The 21,905-nt window shown below is 38.7% G+C and overlaps 1 protein-coding gene across 12 annotated transcripts in view; it reads left to right on the top strand.

Moving 5' to 3' along the window:
- Positions 1-21,905, top strand: part of FHOD3 (formin homology 2 domain containing 3) — a 374,194-nt gene that overhangs the window by 345,865 nt on the left and 6,424 nt on the right. For 6 of the 12 annotated variants that reach the window (XM_074546345.1, XM_074546323.1, XM_074546367.1 and 3 more), the window contains 3 exons: positions 4,652-4,681; positions 7,090-7,261; positions 9,230-9,391. In XM_074546345.1, coding sequence (XP_074402446.1) covers positions 4,652-4,681; positions 7,090-7,261; positions 9,230-9,391 — 364 coding nt within the window. Of the gene's footprint in view, positions 1-4,651; positions 4,682-7,089; positions 7,262-9,229; positions 9,392-10,178; positions 10,217-21,905 lie in introns of all 12 variants that reach the window. The other 6 variants (XM_074546335.1, XM_074546359.1, XM_074546395.1 and 3 more) reach the window with 2 other exon arrangements.

Below are 21,905 nucleotides of genomic sequence, written 5' to 3' on the forward strand. Positions count from 1 at the left end.
CTGGAGTCTCGATTAAATGCAAGTGTTTCATTGCATATGAAGCTACCCCTGCCTTTGGCATGAAAAGCTTGAAGCTGATTACAGTTTTATGACTCAGGCAACATGGATCAATATAAATATATAAATACATATATATGTATTGGGACTGACATAAATTGAGATTGTATTTAAGTCATTGACTCAAAATCATTTTTAGATCTTTCCTGGCAATATCCTCTTTACATTTGAAAATCTGCCCCATCTCAAGAAAATGTTAAACCTGCATTATTATCAAAGGATTTTTTTTTCTGTTGGTGTAATCTCAGGTTTAGGAAGAGGTTCTGATTTTATACAAAGGGTGTAATATAGTCATACAAATTTACAAAAGTACCACTAGAGAAGTGAAATCACTTTCTGCAATTGCTTCTTGGTTTTCCAGATGTGTTTTAAAGGAGACAAAAGACAGCTTTAACTGAAGCGTTTTATAAATTAAAATTTTCATTCCCTCACATAGCCTTGACACTTCTTACTAGTTTAAGCAAGACAGAGATGTAAAGGAATTGCTGTTTTCCTACTGTGTTCCTACCATATAATATAGTGTTTATGTATTGTCTGTCCAGAATAACTGCTGTGGCAGGACAAAAAAGCTGCAGAAAATGTGAGAGGGAAAGGAGTTCTGGTCACTGGCAGCTGGGTTCAGGAATCAGAGAAATGGGACCCTTTCAAACCACAAAACGTCTCAGGCTTGACAGTGAGTCAGCAAGGGGCAGAACCAAGGGCAAATGTCTGAAAATGGAGGGAAGGAGGCATCAAGGCCTTTCCCAGAACAAAAGTAGTATTGGAGGAAGATCTCTTGTTAAGCTCAAGATTCTGTTAAGATTTGGCAAGAATTCAATGCCATCTGATAGTTAGTGTTAGACCAAGAAATATCTTACAGATCTTAAAAAAGGGAGTATATTTTGCTTATCACTAATTTATAATTATAGAACAGTCCTATTAGCTTGAAACCAAAAAGCCTGCATGAGTAAAAACCAACAGTCTTTAAAACTGCTCTTACAGGAATATTCTTTAAGGGAGTTATAAATGTAGCCACATAGTTATTTCAGAACTTATCTGAATCTCTTTGAGCACAGCCCAGTAATATGGCCTCATTTACCTTTTATTTGAACTGCACTATATGGTTAAACTGAATTGAAGTTGCATCAGACTATTTGTCATGGCTTCCTCTGACAACTTCAAAGTTATATCTACCTCAGAACAAGTTTCCAAGTCAGCAGGATGGAAGATATTTATGTGTGAAGAATTAGGAAAACGTGGAATTTTATTGTAGTTTTGTTTTGGCTGTGATTTGTATCTGGTCTTGATTTTCTTAGTGTTTTATATTGGAAGGCTTGGAAAGGGGAGATGGATCAGTAATGCATTGACAATGATTCACTAGTTACAAAATACTGATAGAAGAAAGTTGAGATCTTGACATTGGAAAGAAATTCTTTGTAGAAAGTGATTATAATATGCAGTAGTCATATGGAATTTTACTTTCTGCTTTTGATGACCTAAAAGTATTGTACAGTTATTTGAAATTTACCTCCCTGTCCTTTTGAAAGTTTCCTCAGGGTCTCATTTTTATCACGTCACAGTACACTGCTTTTAGGCAGATGAGGAGGGATTCTAACAAAAGCAGGAAAGGAATAAGCCAGAACCAGCCCAGTTCTTAAGGAGAAGGGCTGTTATCTCTCAAACCTTGTCCGCCCTGCAGACTTGGAAGGCAGAGGGTGCTGGCTTGTTGCATGGAGAGTCTGCTGGCTCTTGACATGGAGAACTTGCATCAGCTTCAGCAACTGCTCACATGGAGAAGGGCTCAGGAGCATAATGGGGAACATTTCCAGTCTTTCTTTCAGCCTTTTACCACGGATATCTTTGTGTTTAGATGTTCTTGATGTTCTTTAACAGCTGAAGTGGACTGGGCACTGTCTGTTTAAATCTTGATGAATGTTGTCTGGAGGAGATGGGTAAGGAAAAAAAAAAAACAAACAGCTTTTTGCCACAGTTTCACAGGGAAAATTGCCTAGTCTCTGTAACCTTATATCTGGCTTTAGCCAGTGATGGCACTCATTTCAGGCACTCTAAAAATAACAAGCAAGCAAAATAGGGAAGAAATGCAATTATAGATATAACTCTCAGCTTTTAAATGATTTTTAATAACAGTAGGTAATATAAGCATCTGTCTCCCAGATTTATGAGGCTTTGCTTTTCATGATATTTAAGAGTTTCAATTCCAAAATTGCTATGTAATAGACATAATATTTTGAAACAGCAAATCCACTGCACAGAAATGCTAGCCTAAAGGAAAAATGTGAGGGCAGGAGGAAGAGAAGGAGAGAGATCTCAAACTGTCCTGCAGCATACAATATTGAATGACAGAAGAATCAAATGGCCTTTTTTCCTTCAAATTAACACCTTGTGTCTGCAAGTGGTATTCACTATACCAATATTCTTTCATTACTTTTTGATAATATTACATGCTAAAAAATTCCTAGTTTATTTCTATTTCTCAATGGTTTTTATAATGATGAAATAAAGAAGTAAATACAAGACAGAATGTACACACCAGGGTGAGGGACAGATTCCTTTGTGAAACATTAGGTTGGTTTATTTATTTTGCTGCTTTTCTGTTGTCAGTATATGCTAGAGGCAAATGCCTCTTCAGACATGGGAATATGAAGGGAGGGGTGAACTATTCCTCCTGTGCACTGGAGTAGCTTTGGATGTAGGACAGTGGTTCTAGGAGTGAGTGCTCTCCATGTAGAGCAGGAGGGAGAGAAATGGTAATGCCCAGATACTGGAGATGGGCAAAGTCCAGCAAAGTGCCCTCAAAGGGAGTCCACAGCAAATCACTCCTATCCAGATTAAATGGGCTGGAAGGCCAGCAGCTGGGCCTTTACCCTGTAAAAAGCTAGCTTGATACAAAGTAATACTAGAAATACACTTTGTTTGTAATGTGTGTTCTCTAGTATTTTGCCTTGCCCTAACTGCCTTTTTGTATTGTTTAGTTTAATTTACTCTTCTTCTGCCCTTTACTTATTGGCTGAATGTACAGAATGATGCATTAGATCAGACAGATAGATAGATAAATAAATAGATATAGATAGATGATAGAGAGATAGATAGATAGATAGATAGATAGATAGATAGATAGATAGATAGATAGATAGATATAGATGATAGAATTAGAATACTAGACTGTTTGTATTGCCTATTCTTCTTTCTGTTTCTTACTCATGACAAAAAGTGAACAGTGGTCCTCTTCAGAAGAATTGCTTTATAGGGTGACTCCCTGCCCCCCAGGGAACAGAAAAAAGACAAACAGACAAATGTAATGCAAAGGGAACATACCTGCTATGGTCCCTCTGCAAAACACCCTGCCTGTGTTTCTGTCAGTACCATTGCGTCCAAATTAGAATAAGCATCTCACTCTTTGCATAAAACATACCCTTAAAAAGTAATGTTAATGTGCTGCTCAGCAGTCACAGCTAATCTTCTTATGGAGATTGTGCTGAAACTAAACTGAGGGCCAAAGTAAATCAGGTTTTCATATTTAATGATGAATGTTTCTGGAACAGAATGTATCAATCCCAGACAGAAATCAGAGCTGAGATGGAGATAAGGTCAAAAATGTGTATTAGTAACACAAGGGAGAGGAATACTATTGGTGGAATTCTTCTTCTAAAAAAAACCAAACCCCACAAATTAAAAAAAAGTGCATACAATTTCTGGACTATATTTGCATTTTATAAACAATCAAACTAAAAATTATGGAAACAGGGAGCCCAGATACTTGAGAAGCCATGTTTTACTTTGGGAAACTTCGATGTGAGGTATCTTCTAGCCCAATGAAGAATTCCCAAGGCATTTGGGAATACAGATCTAAATAGTTTGCTAATTCCCTGTAAATCCCCTAATTTAAGAGTACTCCATACCTCACAATATTTGTATGTCTGTTGCATTTAATGTAGTGCAACTGTCAAGATAGTTTTAGATGCCTGCTGTCACAGAGGGTGAAGGCCCTGAATAACAATGGATAATTGCATCTCTGATTTCCAGGATCAGGTATCAGGCAGCTACTGGAGAACTTAAAGCATTTATTGAAAGACTACGCAGCATTTGATCTGATTTGCTCTGTTGAATTGGAAGTTGAAAAACCCCAGCTTAAAAAAGGAATTAAAACAAACACTTAAGTGTAGAGAAAAGGAATTGCCAAGAAGTTGACCTCTGCACTGAGAGGAACAGCAGCCAGGACCTCCCTGTGCTGCACAGAGCTGGAAGAAGGAGAAGGAGCCCTACCTAGTGTTGTCAGCTTCCATGGGGCAAGCAACCTCATGACTCAAGGGAGAGAAATGGGGTGGGTTAGGGGTAGTTTCAGTTCACCATTTCTATAAGGAAAATCAGGAAATTTCTACATGCAGTACTGGCAGGGACAGGAAAAAAAAAAAGAAAAAGAAAAGCAAGCTGATTGTCTAAGGCATGAAAATGAGCTCCTTATATGTCTTCTATTTTTATGTCCTCTAATTGCATAAACAGTGCCATGGTTACCTCTTACTCTGTCATGGCTTGACAGTGCTGTCTTTCCTAAATCTTGCTGTTTGTCCTTCTCCACCTTGTCCTTTGTTTCCAGTGGCAGACCGATGAAGAAGAAGATGTTGAGGTATGGTTCTCTGAAAAAGCATGTCATCTCATGTCTCCTGTGTGCTGTGACATCTAATTCCTAACTCAGTATGGACTGCTCAACTCCATCTGCTCAACTGGAACTATGAACCATGACATACTTCTCATACCTTTTTGTCTCAATCATAAGAATAAATTTTTACAGTCAGCTTTAACCATATGCATTCCTGTCCTCTTGAATAAGGAAATCCTTATCTGAGGCCTTAATAATTTTAAGTTTCCTCATTTCTTTTCCTTACTGTCTGTAATGTACTGCAAATTCTCCCCATTATCCAAAACGTCAGTGATCTAAATGTTATGGATATCATAAGTTACCTTGGGCTATGGATTACCAGGATAACTTCATACTCCTTAAGCTGTGTAACCCCATATGGTATTCTTTTATAAAGTTTTCAAAAGCATCAGGATATGGGGATGTTAAGCAAATCCTAACTGTTTGCCTTGCGGTGTAAATAGAGAATGAGACACTACATTCATCATAGAGGTGAGCCATGGAGTAGTTCATGTATCTGTCATAAAGTGCTCCTGAAGGCTGGGGTTTGACCAGCAATTTATGGCAACATCGGAAATTAAGGAAATGAAATAAAACTTTTGGCTCTAGAGCTTTGCCCCCCAGTCATGGTTTGTGCTGTATAGCTCAGGGCATGGAAAGAAAAAAGAAAATTACATTAATTTGCCTGTTTATGCCAACATGTAACTAATCTGCGTGAACAGGAGCTAACAGTTATGTGGAGGCTTTATCCTTTGGAATTTTTTTTGATATTGTATTGATTACTGAACTACCCACTTTGTAAAAGAGAGTAGTCTTAATGTGAAAATGGCATGTCCTTTCATAGGAGGTTTTCTCTAATATTTTTCTGTCTCTTAATTTCACATGTGAAACTCTAGCACTTGCATATTTTTCACATCAAAATGTTTCAAGCTAATCTTTTAACAAGAAAACAAACTTCTAGCTATCAAAATAGGTCTTTTACTGATATATTTAGCTCAGTGCCTTGTAGGGATTATTGTTTTGCTGCTCAGTTAACTTGCTATCTTACCCCAAAAAGTCACTGTGTTAAAATAGAATCATCTTATTATTGGCTTCCAGATTAAACTTTTTCAATTTGCAGTCTTGAGATGGGGACTTGATCAAAGCTCTGAAAGTAGGGCTCAGTCTTTTCTTTCAATTTACCACTCTCTGACAAAGAGCTTTGCAGGTTTGCATCCCTTTAACTAACTGGCCTGATATCATCAAGTGAATAATTAATGTTGTTTATTATGCAAAGGAAGAAGAGAATGCAGCACTTGTCCTTTCATCTGTGCTGAATTAGAGTAAGAAAGATTAAAAGGAATAACAAAACATACTTCTGTGTCTGATGCTGGGCTGATATGAGTGAGAGTACTGAGGTTTATTATTATCTGTTGATGCCTGTTTGCTGTCAACAGGGTCGGTATTTCCTGCAGTCAGGGCTGTATTTCCAGTGTGCTTTGACCTTTCTGTAGATAAGAGCACAGTGGTGAATACCAGCATCCAAGCCCTTTGGAGGCAGAGTCTGGGAAGGAAGAGCAGCCCAGCAATGCAAGCCCTTCTCCTTAGGAAGTACCCACTCCTGCTGCTCCCACCCATTCCCAGATGTTTGTTTTGGTCACTGGTGGGGATGCTGCATACCCACACTGTGCATGCCCAGCTAGTATAGCTGCTGTTGTTCACATAGTCGTGGTGACAGGGAAGCAGAGGGCAGACTCCTCAATTTCTTCTAAGGTTTTATTTGTTCTTCTGACTTCTGACTGCAATTTTTGTGTTTCAGCCATAAATAATTTGTCTGGGTGTTTTGGAACCAGGGACTTTTTAAGTGTTAGTGATAATGTGTATTAAAGTTACCTGTAGATATTCGGATTTTAGAGCAGACTGAGAGTTGTCTGAGCAGCAAGGCAGAAAGGTAGGAGGGAAAGGTATCTTTTCCTAGACCACTGTCACCATTTTGCCTTGCTAGTGAAAGTTGATTGTACAGAAAAAAAAGCAATTTCTTTTTTCTGTTGGGTCTTATGCTATTCCTCTCAGCATTATGCCTGACCCCAGATCAAGCCCAGTCTGGATCGAAGGTTTCAAAGCAAGTCCTTGCTTTGTACCTTTTACTCTCAGACATAAGGTCAAAATTACAAAGCTCGAGCTAATGCATCTGTTCTTTCTCTGACTGTGTCTGCTCCCTGCTGTCACCCTGTTTCAGGTTTATTTCTGGTCAGAGTGAATGCTCTGGGAGAGGAGCAACTGTTGCTGGGCTCTTTTGGGAATAGCCCTACTCCAAACCAAGACTGGGAGGACACTTCTTTCCTTGCAATTCGCAGTCGAGCCCCTGGCCTATTGTCCATGCTGTTCTCAGTTGACAATTCCTTTTCCTCCCGCAGTCTGGCAAGTTCTCCAGCAGCTCCCCGCCCTGCCAGAGCCAGCCCCAGGGCCTGCAGTACGCCGAGGATGCTGCCGAGCACGAGAACATGAAGGCTGTGCTGAAGACCTGCTCCCCAGGGGGAGACAGCACCATGGCCCTGGGCGTGCGCACTCGGAGCCGCGCCAGCCGAGGTGAGCGGCACGTTTCCTCTTGGGCACCTCTCCTGGGCTGTGGGAGCTGCACCGTGGCCCAGACGTGGGCCATGTGTTCCTTGGGTAGCACTCACGGCTGAAAAGGTGGAAGGGGAAGGAGAACATCCCAGTGGTGTTTTCATGATAGAAGTGATTTGAGGCAAGGGGATGAAGAAGAATTTTCCTGATATTTCAAAACAATTTTCCTGATGTTTCACAGCCAGAGTAGGGGTATCAGGAGTCCAAGCCTGCAGAAATTTTTGCTTCTCCCTGCATGATGATGGTGACTGCCCACTAACACACCAATTCTCATTCTCATCATGAAAGCAAAATGGGCCATCTGGAGAATCCAGGATGTGGTTTTCTCTTTGTTTTCAATAGAAGCAAGTAGAAAGCAGCAATTCAAATTCAAGTGAAAAGACCTTGCAGCATTTTATGAGTGACTAGGGAGAAAATGGGTAGAAAATGGGTAGAAAAAGATGATGTGTCTTTAGACCACCTCCCCGCTAAACAGCAAAGGTAATGGGTACTTGCATTTTTGTTTCCCTCATCACTCCCATAGTTGCAATACCTGGAAGATGGTTTTGGAGTAAAGATGATGCACCAAAATTCATGTCTTCATTTTCTTACCTGGTATTTCTTCTCCTTCATATCTGGATATCTTACACTTTCTTGATACCTTTTTTTTGATACAACTGATAGAACATCCACAGCATCCAGCTCTTAAGTATGTGTATATGTAGCTTATTAAGGCTTAAAACCATGGTCCTGGCTAATTCAGAAGTTTTACAGCCCCAGTGTCAGAAGCCAGTCAACTAAGTATGAATATTAAATAATTCAAGCTGCACTGCAACAAGCTGAACAGCTGAAGTAATCCACTGAATGCTGATGAGGGGAGTATCCTGATTGTGAGAGTCAGCTTGTGTTCCCCAGAAAAACAGCAGAGGCAGAAGATGGATGAGTCAGACAAGAGCTTCTCAGAAGCATTGTTATAGTAGAACTGCTCCTGTAAAAGCAAGGAGATGAACCAGCTGAGTAAAGGCTTAATCAAAGCTGTTCATGGACTTCAGAGATGTGGTATAAAATGGCCTTGTTGGTGATTTCTTAGCTGCTTGCAATTGTACCACATCCACTCCTGCAAAGCTCACTGTCAATATTCACACTGCACACTAGCCTTCAAGTAATTTAAAAATAAAATGCACACAGAACAGTTGCCAGTAGTGAAGGAACCCAAAGATGTGTTAGACAATGGTCTGTGGGGTGAGGAGTGCCAGAGCCTTGGATTTGGAAATATGGCTCACTTTTTTGTTTGTGGTTTTAACCAAAACTGCTTTCAGCTTTTCAGCTTGCAACAACTCTTCCACTCACAACAGGGCACACACAGTTACACCAGGACACGTGCAGCTCTGTGATAAGAAGGTGAATTCTTCATTGTGAGGGGAACAATACATGTCAAACCACACCTTATGCCCTTTTCTTGTCTCCTTTGCACTAGGTTGTGATACAGATGCTCAGAAATTGTTATGTCTTTCAGTACAAAAGGACCTGTGCTTCTGATTTGAATCAATCTCTAAGATGTGCCAGGTCTTCTGCTGTCTTTGTAATAGGACAGAGAGAAACATGGTCACATTACACTATCCATCCTTGCCTTATAGGCAGCCTCTAGCAGGCATTTGCCTGTTGTGTGCTCAAGAGCAAGACATCACAGCTTAAAGGAGTAGAAAGTGTGTATATAAATATGCATAGTAATTGTGTTTGAGCTCTTGGCTCTCTCCTGGTGCAGCAGAGAGTCTAGGCTATTATTTAGAAATATTCTCCATTAGGCAGATTATTCTTTTTTGGTTGAATTGAAGTCGGGATGACTGAGCTGCCTGCTGTAATTTCCCAAAAAAAACCAACCGCAAAACCAAAGTGATGCAAGAGACTTCCTCTCTTCTTTTCCCTGAATCACTTGCTGGACTTTTCCAGGCCGTATCGGTTCATGGAACGCTGGCAACGACGACTCACCGAACGCGACGGATGACGCCGCGGATGAGATCATGGATCGCATTGTCAAGTCCGCCACCCAAGTGCCAAGCCAGCGAGCGGTGCCTAGAGAGAGGAAGCGGTCACGAGCAAATAGGAAGTCGTGTGAGTATAAGGCTATTGAATTGCTCAAAGCAAGGGAATGTGCAAATATTTATGTGTATCGGTGTAGGAACCAGGCCTTGGGTAGGCAGACATGCATTGGGAGTGGCTTGAGTGTGTGCTGATGATTGGCTTATGTTCCTCTTACTATTGTTTAATCAGTGTTGTATGCAGTGGGTGACTCTGTCTTCCACAGAACTTGAAATATCCTTAGCAGAGTAAGAAAAATAGTTTATGGTGATTTATGACAGTGCTTATGCATAACTAGAGTTCAGATCAGGACCTCAGATGGAGACTGCTTAAAATGCTGTAACCTACGGTGAACTGGCATAAAGATTAATAGTTGTGTCTGTAGCTGAACTTATTCATAGAGCAAAAAATAGTTTGAGATATTTCGCCTTTTAAAATCTTTCTCTCTCGTGCTGTATGCTATCTTTCCGCAGCCCTGAAAACAAAATGTCTACTGCTGCTTGGCTGCAAAGTGGTTATAGAGGAGTTTAACTTCCACTGGGAAGAAAAGGTAGCACATTTATAAGGTGGTCTTTCAATGGTGTAGTGTAGCCTTGGGAATGAGCTGCAACACCCAAGTTTGAGGAGTTTGGTTTCATGGTTTAGTAAATCCAGTGTTTAAGAGGTGATGAAACTTTCTGGGTTTGTTTTTTTTTCCTAATGTGCAGAAATTAGTGCAAATACTATGAGAAGGATAACTACCCAAAGAACATAAGATTTTAGTGTTTAAAGTCATTAACCATATGTGGCTTTTTCACTACCTTTCCATCCATTTTTTTAGCATTTCTGGGAAGTTAGGACAAAGAGGAGACAACAACAGTGAGTGAAAAATGACACAGATTTTCTTTCTTGTGGAGTTGTTCTAACATAATGGGTGATCAAAAACATTTGGTATTTGCTATAAATTAGCATGTGCTGAAAGCATATTCACTTTCCCCAACATGCTAAAAAAGGAACTTATGCATGTGGCAATAGCAGAGGCAAAGTGGACACTCTGGTTAGATGAGCCAGTCTCTAAACAAAGAAAATGAGCTGACGCTGGATTGTCTGTCTTACCTTCTGTCATACACTGTGCCTTTCCTCTTTCTGGCATCACCTGCTGCTACCCACTTCCCCACAGAGTTCTGGCATTCTGCACGTGCTGACTGCTGCAGTTGGCTTGTGCAAATCAAATAAATCTCCTGTATGTTTGCCTATTTCCATGCTTTATCCCTATTTCTGTGGTTTATCCCATATTAAAGTATCTCCTCTGTTGGCAACACTGTCTTCATACACACATATACCAAAACCTCTTATTCCTAATTTTTACCTTTTTTCCCTAGGAAGCACTTGCTGCAGAAAAAGTAAAACAGGATAATGATAATAAAAATACTATATTATTTTCCAATTGAACTGTCTTTTATACTCAGTAAAAGCATTAAAGTATTAAAAAAGGATTAAACATTCAGTAAATGTTTAGGCTGGGACTGATTTCCATTGTAATTAATCATGATAGAATCCAGCTCTTGTGCTTGTTTGTTCTTCAAGATCTGGATGAGACTCTTAAGTGGATTAAAAGACAGTTTCAAAACAAACATAGAGTTCAGTAGTTTAATGTCCCTTTTAGCTGACATATGCAGAAGCGTGGAAGGAGAATATCCTAACTGAACTATTTCACTCTGAGATAGTCAATATACTTGGATGATGAATTAATTAAGTAGTTTAAAATGCACTCAGCTGGACTGATAATATGACATCTCCAGGAAATGAAGAGATATCAACCCTTGCTAATGCATGATGTGAGTTAAATGAGCAGAAGATAGTCCAGTTAGAAACACATAAACATGTAAGAAAGTAGATTTTTAGGCATATCTCAATGATTTAGATTAGCAGACACTATGATATTTATTACCTGTAGAGCAAAGAGACCCTATTATCTGATAGGTTTGATTCATCACCTTCAATCTTCAGACATCTTTTGGCTTTTGCCATGAGCTTGGTATTCAATCTTTTCCGGAACATCAAAGAGAAACTCACTTGAAAGGAATTATTTTCCCTGTGCATCATGTTGCATATGTCTCATTGCCTTCAGTGCACAACTGGAAAACTTGTCAGGCTTACTTAGCATTCAGCAAAGATTTTAGTGAGCATGAACTGAGACACATGGTTTTAACAAAATCAGAAACCCAAAATATTTATATGCAGTTGCACTATAAACGTTTGCTGTGGTTCCAGCAGAAGGTTCTCATGGGCAAGGGATTTTTTCCCATCAAAAAGACAGTGAAATGTGAAGTAAAAAAAAGAAAAAAAAAACCATACTAATTAATCAAGTCCTTTATAGCTAGGGGAAAGCAGAAATAGGTTTATGGAAAATGTTATGTTAAATTCATATTAAATTGTTGCAATGGGAAAATGAGACATCTTGATATGTTCATTTGAAGCATTTTACATTTTGTGTTTGTTGACCAGTGTGACTGGTATGGAGAGAGCTTGGTTAGGGCATAATGATGTAGAAGAGTTTGAAAGCTCAGGGTAATCATCAGAATTATTAAATTGGAGGAGGAATAAGGCAGGGAGTCACCAACAAAAGACAGATGAAAATGTCTGTATGTGTTGGTTGAAGACAGAAAGGGTCACTGATAAATCAAGATATGACTAGTAGGAAGGACTTTGTTCAGTGGAAGCTGAAGTGAATTACAGAAATCTAAGGTACATGATAAGTGGATAACAACTGAGTTCCTGTGATGATCTGGATGATTCTGTGCTAGACCTTTACACAGTGGAAGATTTTCAGGATAAAATTTGTCATTTAGAAGTGCAGTAATCAACTGGAAGTCACTGCCTTATGGCAGGTGTTTAGTGACTTGCCTACCAGATACACTAGAATGGCATTATATCTGAGAAAATAACATTGCAGTTGTATTTGTTCATCAGAAAGGCACAGGATTGAATGAGCCACAGGAACTGAAATGCTCTGTCATCCCCTCAAGGTAATTATTAAAAGACAGCTTCAAAGGAATTTGCCATGGGAAGATTCTGCTGTGGGTTTTTTTTTCCTCTTATATTTATATTCTGTGTGTAAAAAAATAGGCTCCAGCCACCAGAGATGTCAGTTCAGCATGTTTTAAAGGATAAAAATTAAGTTGAAAATATATTGTTTCTGTTCTTGCAGTCTGAGGGCAGCTTCCTGTGAGAAGGTTTTCTATAACATTATAGGGACATGTTCAACTTAGTAATGAAATAAAGATAATATAATTAGGATTGTCTGGTTCTCTGGTGAGTTTAGGAAAGCCTTCACAAATGGTGCCATAACAAACAATGAGTGCAAGGGAGAGTTGGGATAAGAAAGTTTTAGGAATCACTCTACTTGATATTCCAAATTTCATAAAGACTAGCAGTATCATCCATAGGATACAATGTTTTACTTACATATATTTAATTAAAGAGCCTCCCCAAAGCTCCATAATAGCAAATAGGAAGATACTACTGTTTTCTTACTTGTCCATGCTATTTAAATATATCTCCCTTAAAGGAAAATCAGTCTTCTCAGGATTAGGCCCTTGCTGTGGTGCCATCTCTGTGTTGGTCTCATTGAACTGGATGGATCTGTCTCAGGTGAATGATACAATTCCTATGAGTTTGGATCCAGATCTCCATCTAACCCTGGGTGATGAACTATAGTGGAGGGCCTGGGTGTGATTGGCATTTGATGATGAGGACCACACTGATGGCTTTATCAGATGCTGCTGGAGACACCGCATGGGGATGGCACAGAGTGAGAAGCTTGTTTCCCCTCACATTGTTATATCTCAGAGTGTCTCTGTCTGTGTGCACATGCTTCTATTACTCTTAGATTTCATTCAAATCTAAAATCTGCTTTAGATTTCAGTTAGAAAAGAGGGTTTGGAACGCATAATAATTGAATCACAATTTAATTTAATATTTATGTGAAATAACATGATCAAACTGATTTGTGATGTTTAAAAAAAAGGAAGACATTATAATGCCTTGTTCTTTTATCAGGCTTTGAAATCATGTGCCAGCCTAATAATGACAGACCTTAGAGGAATAGAAACATCTCATAAGGATTTATTATTTATTTGTGTAATGGCTTGCAGGGAGTAGCAAATACTTACAAATCATGATGCAGAAATGGGTCTGAGGTGCCACTTGAGTAGGTGGACATAGGAATTGTGTCAAGTTTACCTGAATCCTGGACAAGTAAACTCAGGGCTGGGGGATTAAATTTAACTACAGAACATCCTAGGTCAGGTTATTCATACTGTAAAAGTGAAATAGGAATCAGCCTGGTGTCATCAGGTGCTGAAATGTGGGAAAGAGCTGTGCCAAAGGACCGGGCATGGAGGCCAGCTTTAGACAAGTTTTAGTATCACATGCAGTGTTGCTTTGGAATAAACATGTTGCAAGCAAACAAAGTGCTACATGGGACACTATTTGAATCCAAAGGTACATATATTTGTTAAGCATTCATAAGGTGCATTATTTAACTTTTTCTTCATATTTTCTTTGTTATTTTCATGATTTTTCAGAGTCATGTCTCTTCACTTACTTTTCTGGCTTTGAAAATGTACAGAAGTGCCAAAATACCAGGAGGGAGACTGTTCTTCTGGTATTTATAGCCTGACTAAAAGCAAGGGTTAATGGAAATTTTACTTTTAAAAAAATGAAAAACCTTGCAAGAAGAAAGACTGTATAAAATGCTTTAAAGGCAAACAACATCACTTTGAATTTGCAATTAATTATTTTGGATTTGAGTAGCTGGATCCTATCAGGAGTTAGAGTATGGGGCAGAGTAATCTAGTTAGTGATGCATATTTAGGAACCATTCTTTGCATTTAGAAAAAGTAAATGTATGACTGATGGTATTCAGTATCAAAGTCTGTTAGTTCCTACACAAAGTACTGAGCCTTTAAAAGGCTAGTACATGGTTTTAAAAAATGTAATTATTGAATAAAAATAGAATGTGAGATAAAGCACTTAGAGCTCTGGCAGCTGGAAGGTTATCTCCATTAGATGTCAAGATAGCTTGAGTCTTGGATGCCTTTTAAGTAATACATTCTTCCATCCTTAAGATGGAAAGATCTTTGCAAAAGTAGAACAGAATTCCATGATCTAAAATAAGTAAAAACAAAACCAATGAATTTAAATTATTAATAGCACTTCATGGATTAATAATAAATGCAGTTGAGCACAGTAAGCTCTAGAAATTGATGTCATATAGACAAATTAGGATGAGGTCTCTGTAGTCCCCTATCTCATCTACACCAGAGGTCAACATCAACAGCTGTAGGAGAACAGGAGAGGCAGAATCATAGAAGCACAGAATCACTCAGAGTGGAAGAGACCTCCAGGTTCATCAAGTCCAACGTTTCCTTAAGTACCACCATATCTGCAGTTCAGCTGCATAACCATTAGCCATTAGTTGTGTGACCCATAGGACTTGCCATGAGTTTTGATAACTATAAATTTATTTAACTCTTGAGGCTGAATAGCTGGTTCCGTGTTTTCAGTTTTGTCCCTTGTAATCGATGTCAATACCATTTCTAAGTTGGCACACATTTATTTGTAAGTGTTCAGTTTCTGCTTTACAATGAGTATTATGGGGTTTTTCAATAGCTTTCTTTTAAGATACTTGATTTTGACAGATAGGGGTAGACATTAGACTTTTTGCATGTTCAAATGTGTAGTACCTACATATTTTGTTGGCAGTCTCCATGAGTTTCAGGCCGTATCTCTCATACCTCAGGGTTGGCTCAAGAGTGTTTACCTGATCCTAGCAATGTAGAGGGAACTTGCAATCATCCTGTACAATTCTACATCACGTAGCCTTCAAAACAAAAGGGTTTTTGAAAGGCTGGTTTAAATATCTGTTTAAAAAATGGATTGTGAAAGAGGCTTAAATTCATTTTCCACTCACTATTTTAGAGGAATCCGTGAGTCATTTCTAAAATGAGTATTATTCTGATAGAAATTTTTTTCTTTTGGTGCTCCTAGGCTCAAACTTTCTGATTATAATAGCGCTTTTTTTTTTGTTAATAGACGGCACATAATAAATTATCCTAGCTGCACCAATATGTCCATTCCTTAACTTTATGTTGGATTCCTGTACCACTATTAGAGATTTTGTGGACTGTAGCATTTGCTTAAAACTGGGCAGTATTATTGTAATACATCACCTGAAAAAGGGGCAAGAAGTCATTGCATTGATGTGGTAAGTCAGAATTAAATATGCAATGTTTACAAAAGCTACATATCTTTTATCCCTGTTTATTTCACTTCACAGGGAGAAGAGAGATAGGAACACTACACGTTCACATGTACATGTACATTACAACCCAAGCACAGGGGTTGTGGTGCAGCAACAAGGAGAAAATGCTGCTAAGATGGGTGGTCCCAGGTGGTTTTAGGGTACTGTCACCTCCTGGGACAAGTGCCTGTCCAGGTGAAGCCAGTGTCCCCCCAGGATCTGACAGCATAGGCAGGCCATCCCTGTGCTGTGTCTCCAACATTGGGAGAACCAAATGCAACTTCCCATGGGCTTCTAGACAAGGACTTAGAAGTGCTGGAATCTCTCTGGCCAGCTCTTCTTAGCCAAGCAGCACTTCCTTAATTTCAGGAGAGAAAAGCTGAAGGTAATGCAGAGGAACCTGCAGGAAATGAGCAGCTGATAAAGAGCAGGTACTATCAGTATTATATGTAAGGAAAAAAGCTGTTCCTGTTCCCTGATCACAGCATATTGGCATTGACATTTTCTATATAAATACCATTATGCTACACAGTTCTGCTACTTTTTCAACTGTAGTTCTGTAGGAAGAAGAAATAATTTTACTCCATTTGTTTGCCTCTTACAGGATATACAAATTGTTTTCACTTTTGCCAGTTTATCATTTACTACATCAGTCAATTCTCTATATTGTCCTCTGATTTAATTTTAATTGATATCTTTAACAGGTAAAGGCTTTTGAATTCTTGTCACAGGATTCATTCCCAAAAGTAAGATACCTAAGTTTTAAGTATCTAAAAAAATAGAGATAGCTGATTTGGACACCATTAATCCAAAGTCAATAAGATATGTATTTTGTTTGCTTTCTCTCGGTATTAAAGTAAGTTGCAAATGTTTCTCCAGTCAGTAATTTATTCCTTATTTTTGTCATCCTTCCTTCCTGAAAGATCATGTCTTTCTAGTAAAACATCAATCCTAGTAAGAACTCAGCGGCAGTGAGTTGCTGGCTGGAAAAATCACTGAGTTCTTCTGGAAAACACCTCATCTGAGAAGGAGAGAAGGCAGAGAGGTGCAGGGCAGCTTTCATGCTGCCTTTCTGAAGGAGTGCAGCAAACAAACAGCATCTCCTGCGTGGCTTTCCGGAGCAGGACGCTGCCACAGCTGACAAAGGGAGCCCTCTGCTGCCACCAAGGAGATTAGCAGGAGGAGCTGGGAAAGCAGGGATTTGCTTGGACACGAGTGTTAGAAGGGTTTGGAGGGAAGTCTCTCTTAGAAGAAGAAGAAACATGTTTCACAAAAATCTATTTTGCATTTATCTTGTCCCAGCACTGTGGCCAAGAAACAAAAAATTAAGAAAATATATATATGTATATGTGGCTTTCTCTAGGCAGAATAACACCATCTGATATGTGAATTTACAAGATTGTTTTGATCACAGTTATTTTCCATCTGATGGGCTCATAGAGAGGATACCTTTTACTGTTTTATTCCCCAGCGTAGATTCCTAATGGAAATAATTATTTTGCATTCCGCAGAGTCCAGGTGCTCAAGCTTGGTCACACTCCTCTGTTAAGTCACTCTCCAAGAGGCATCTCAGTGTTCAGAGCCTTAGTGGGTCATTTTAAAATTCAAAATAAAAGGTAAAGGCTGCATGCCTTAGGCATTTACAATAGGTTATTTACTTTTTGTATCCCATCTCCCGTCTTTTTCCAACCTGTACATATTTAATGCACGGTCTCGTCTTGAAAACAGTGTGTAGTGACTCAGTCATGACTCACTGTATACTCGGTCATGCAGCCTTGGTTGCTGGTGAGCTTTATACTCTTGATGCTTTACCTGTTATTAGTGGAATCATTTCTGACTGGTGAAGTTAAGTGAGAGAAATTATGAAAGAGGTGGCAGCAAGATTGCTTTTAGTAGTAACTCTTCATAGTGGAATTCATGTAAATTAAGGGGATTTTGTCACAGAAGGCTTTCAGGGAAGAGTTAAATCTTTTATGCCTTACTGTTGGGACTGTGTAAATGATGATCTGTGAAATACATAAAGTTGGAAACTTTAACAGTTTCAACTACATGTTAAATATTACTTTGAAAACACATATGTTCTTCATATGCAGCCCAGGTTCTCTAAAGCAATGTTACTTTTTGTTCCCTATAATATAAGCCACCTGGAGATGAAAAAAGCATATTTAGCTTTCCTTATAAAGTGCCAGTTTGTCCTTTCCCGCTGCTAGACTCCTTTATCTCACAGCCACCATAAGTAACACCCAAAGGTGGTTGTGACCTGCTCGATTTCTTGTTAGGAGAGACTTGTGCCCTCTGTGAAGTGCTGACAGGACTCAAAGCAAAACTGCAGAATAATATTGCATAACAGTGTGTTGGTTCTGAGAGCTTTCTATGTGGCTGACCCAGACAAAGACCACATATCAGTTGTCTATACTTCTTCAGAGAAGTGTGTGATATACTCCAAAAATTCAGCTACAAATCTCTGTAAGAAAATTGCTACACAAAATGCTACAGCATTTTTATGAAGCATTTAGGCTTACTCATATTAAGCAATGATATATGCATAATTAAACATAACTTATACAGACAGTGGCATAAAAATATGACAAGGGTTAAAATACGAAAATAGGAGCAAGGCTGTATGGATTGAACTTTTGAGTTGGAAATTGCCATCGCTGGACTCACTGTAATAAAGTCCAATACAATATGCTGAATGTAAATATATGAAAACATAGACTTAAGAGTGCAAGCTGTATGTGGATAGGAAAAAAAAACAGAAATAACAGAAAAAAAAACCTAGAATACATAAAATGAAATAAGGTTATGGAGCTGGCCTGTATTGTCTCTTATAATCTGCCCTTTTTGCTGTCCTCACTGTGTAATTTACACCATGTGGAATTTTCTTCATTCCAAATCAGCAACTTGCTGCTTTACCTTTGCAACCGGGACCAAGGGAAAGTTCTGTGGCTTCCACATCTTTGTAGCAGGAATGGCACCCATTCTGTGACTGCCTGAGCAGGAGAATGGTTACATCTATTCTGCCTTAGAAGTGACTCACACAAATGTAGACACACGTGCCAAAAGCCATTGCAAATGCAAGAATAAATGGTGCCAGCCAGACTGATCTCTACTCTTTGTTGACTATAAAAAAAAAAAAAAAAAGAAAAAGAAAAAGTATGGAGAGAGGATTTTGAAGTGCTATTTGCTCTTAAAAGAAACAACCAAACACTAGCTAATTATGTTCTCTGACCAAGAGAGAAGTTATTCTTCAGGAATTACTGTTTCTAAAATCTTTTCCAGCATAAAGAAAGGGCTGTATGTCTCTGTAGATTTTGACCCAACAGTCAGAGTCAAAGTCATTGAGTTCATCCTAAGCACACTTCATTGTGCCAGAATATCAAATAGAATTCTAGATTTCATGATTAATAAAGAGTATCATACACTCTAACCCCAGAAAAACAACATTTAGTTTCTTGGTTATGGGATCTCAGCAGGCTTTGCTTGTGACAGGAGTAAAAGTTATTTTCTCTCTGTGTTATGTTTCTTTAGCAAATGTTTTAAAAATTGCTCAAAGAACCTAAAAGGTCATTTGAAAGTCTTATTTTTATTGTCACTGCCTCCAAAATGCATTCCATAACTCAGTTTAATGTGATCTGCAGCAGGCCAAGAGTTTTACAAGCCAAGATATTATGTCTAGTCCAGTTAGAAACATGACAAAGTTCAGCGAAGCAGGGAGAGTGAAGACCTAGGTTGAGAAATGTAATTTTGCATTGTCTATAAAACATGGAAGGAAAATATCTCCCTGCATTCAGTTTTGATGACAGAACATGCTCATGACCTAAGGTAGAGGAGCCCTACCAAGCTTTATGAGGAAATAGACAAATGACTGAGGACATCTGTGTAACAGAATGTCAAGACAAGGTTCACCTACCTCTCACAGCAGTTTTTACTCCTATAGATAGCTCAGCCTTCTCCTGGTTTCATCACCCACAAGTCTTTATATTCAACAAATCAGTGCAGAGAATAGTGGGGCTGGAACTTGTGTTACTATGTGTGCTGCATCCATCCACTGCATCTTCAAATGAGGAAATTTATTGTAATCTCTGCATAGTAGATACAATTTTAATACAAAGAGACCTTTTATTAAACTACTTTCATCTCCTTAAGTACATAATACTTCAAACACTAAGTGACTTCATTTGTGTCATACTGGCCTGTTACATTATAGGGTTAAGAATTCCCTCATTTGAGTCTGGACCATGGTTCTGTCGGCTGTTATCCTTCCACTTGCCTATTGATGGTGGACAGCTTTAATCTTGCCAGTAGCCACAGTATATTGCAGTATTTGGCCCCACATGCTTAGTTTATACAAGTCAGTAGCCATCAGTTTTTATGGGAATCATTCTGTCACTGAAAATATTCTTCACATCTTTGCTTTTTATTATTTTCTTGACAATCTCATTATGACCACAAAAATTCTGCATTGTTTGAAGCTCTCTTTCTTTTTTTTCCTCTTTTTTTTCTTTTTTCCTGCTGGAAATTTCCTGCTTAAGTCCCTGTAATATTTTAAACCCAAGTTATCATTCTCTGTATTAAAGGAGAGCTAAGTTAGAACCTGGGATTGTTTTGTTTAATTAGAGCTGCATATGTCCCAGAAATTCATTGAATATTGCCAATCCTACTTGTTTCGCAGTGGCACAAAAAATACAAATGTGAGGTTGGTCTCCAGACTTCTTGTGTGAATCATACAGCAAACCCAGAAAAGGGCACTCATCTTTACCACTTGCTACATAGAGGATTTCTTTCCTTCAGTCATCAAAGGGTTAATACAAAAAGACATCAGTCTAATACTTTAGTATGTTTAGAAGGTAGGCATCTGGAGATTCAGAGACTTATCTTGTTTAACATAAAGAAGACTACTTACTTTTCCATGAATATGGTTTCTACCATGGTATTTTAACTCTTAATTATGGTTTCTGAATATAAACTCCTGTAGTTTGCTTCAAAGAAACCTATATATTATTGTAGATCCATCTGGCTTTTCCTAGCAAACTAGTACTTCTCTCACTCAGGCTGATGGAGGAATTTAGCAATTGTGTTCTGCTTGGTAGAATTTACAGAGGCCCTCATTTTCCTTTCAGTTGTTAGATAGAGTCTCAGCTCAATTATTTGTGCAGTAGCAATTGTACTGACCTAACGAAGGTTGTTCCAGATTTATCTTATCACAAATAAGAGGACAAATTATCTTAGTCCAATACCTAACCAGTGTTAGCAGAGTACATCAGTTCCTGTGAAATGTTTACAAACAGGAATAACAATTTGTTCTCTTCCTGTCTGACAAGAGAAACATAGCTTTTTTATCGTAGTTACTGTGCTTAGTTTGAAAATGTGAGTGAGTGAGTGAGTGAGTGAGTGAGTGAGTGAGTGAGTGACTGACTGACTGACTGACTGACTGACTGACTGTGGTCTGAGAGAGCTGGGGATATGTGTGGGAGCAGTCCTGAATGCATTTGGTTTGACACTTCCACAGAAGTGTCTAAAACATGGAAATTCATTCCACATTTGGTTTTCCAGTTCATTTTTGCATCAGTGGGAACATAAAATGTCATCTACATAGCCACCCTGAGAAAGTTTGGTCCCCTGTGTTTTTTAGCATGATACTATTGTCTGGTGGCCAAACAAGCTGCAGTCCATGTTTAGCTGTTGATGTTACAGAGGATAAAGAAAAAAGCATTCAGGGGAGAGGCAGAGTAGGCAGCTAAGATGGCGAAATACACAGGGAAATCTTTGGGTTTAATATGAAAGAAATTGTTCTACTGCAGCTTTCTTGGATTTTTTTCTTCCACTCCACTCCTCATACAGTTCATTTTGATATAGAAATAAGGATCGAGTGATTCACTGAGACCTTAAGATCCTAAGGTACTTCACAGAATATGTCTAGAAATTACCACTTATCACCATGGACATTTTGATTTTGCATATCAAACCTGAGAAGCCAGAAAGAGTGACAGTGATAAAAACTGACTCAAAAATCCTGTTGGCTATTCTTTACCAAGGAGACCAGAGCACTTTCTGAAGTTTATTTCTCTCCTGGTAGTACTTTTTTGTTCTTTCTTAAACTTAGTTTTGGCAGTTTCATTTAACCTTGCAGTGCTTTAAGCTAAGTGTTGGTAAACTTGGGAGATGTTGCTGATCAGTACTGTAGGAAAAACGGGGTATCCTAAAAGGCTGTCATGCAGACCCCTGGTGGTGTTTAATAATACAAATAATCTAGGAGAA

This window comes from Zonotrichia albicollis, chromosome 1, assembly GCF_047830755.1.
Source record: "Zonotrichia albicollis isolate bZonAlb1 chromosome 1, bZonAlb1.hap1, whole genome shotgun sequence".
Taxonomy (NCBI): Eukaryota; Metazoa; Chordata; class Aves; order Passeriformes; family Passerellidae; genus Zonotrichia; species Zonotrichia albicollis.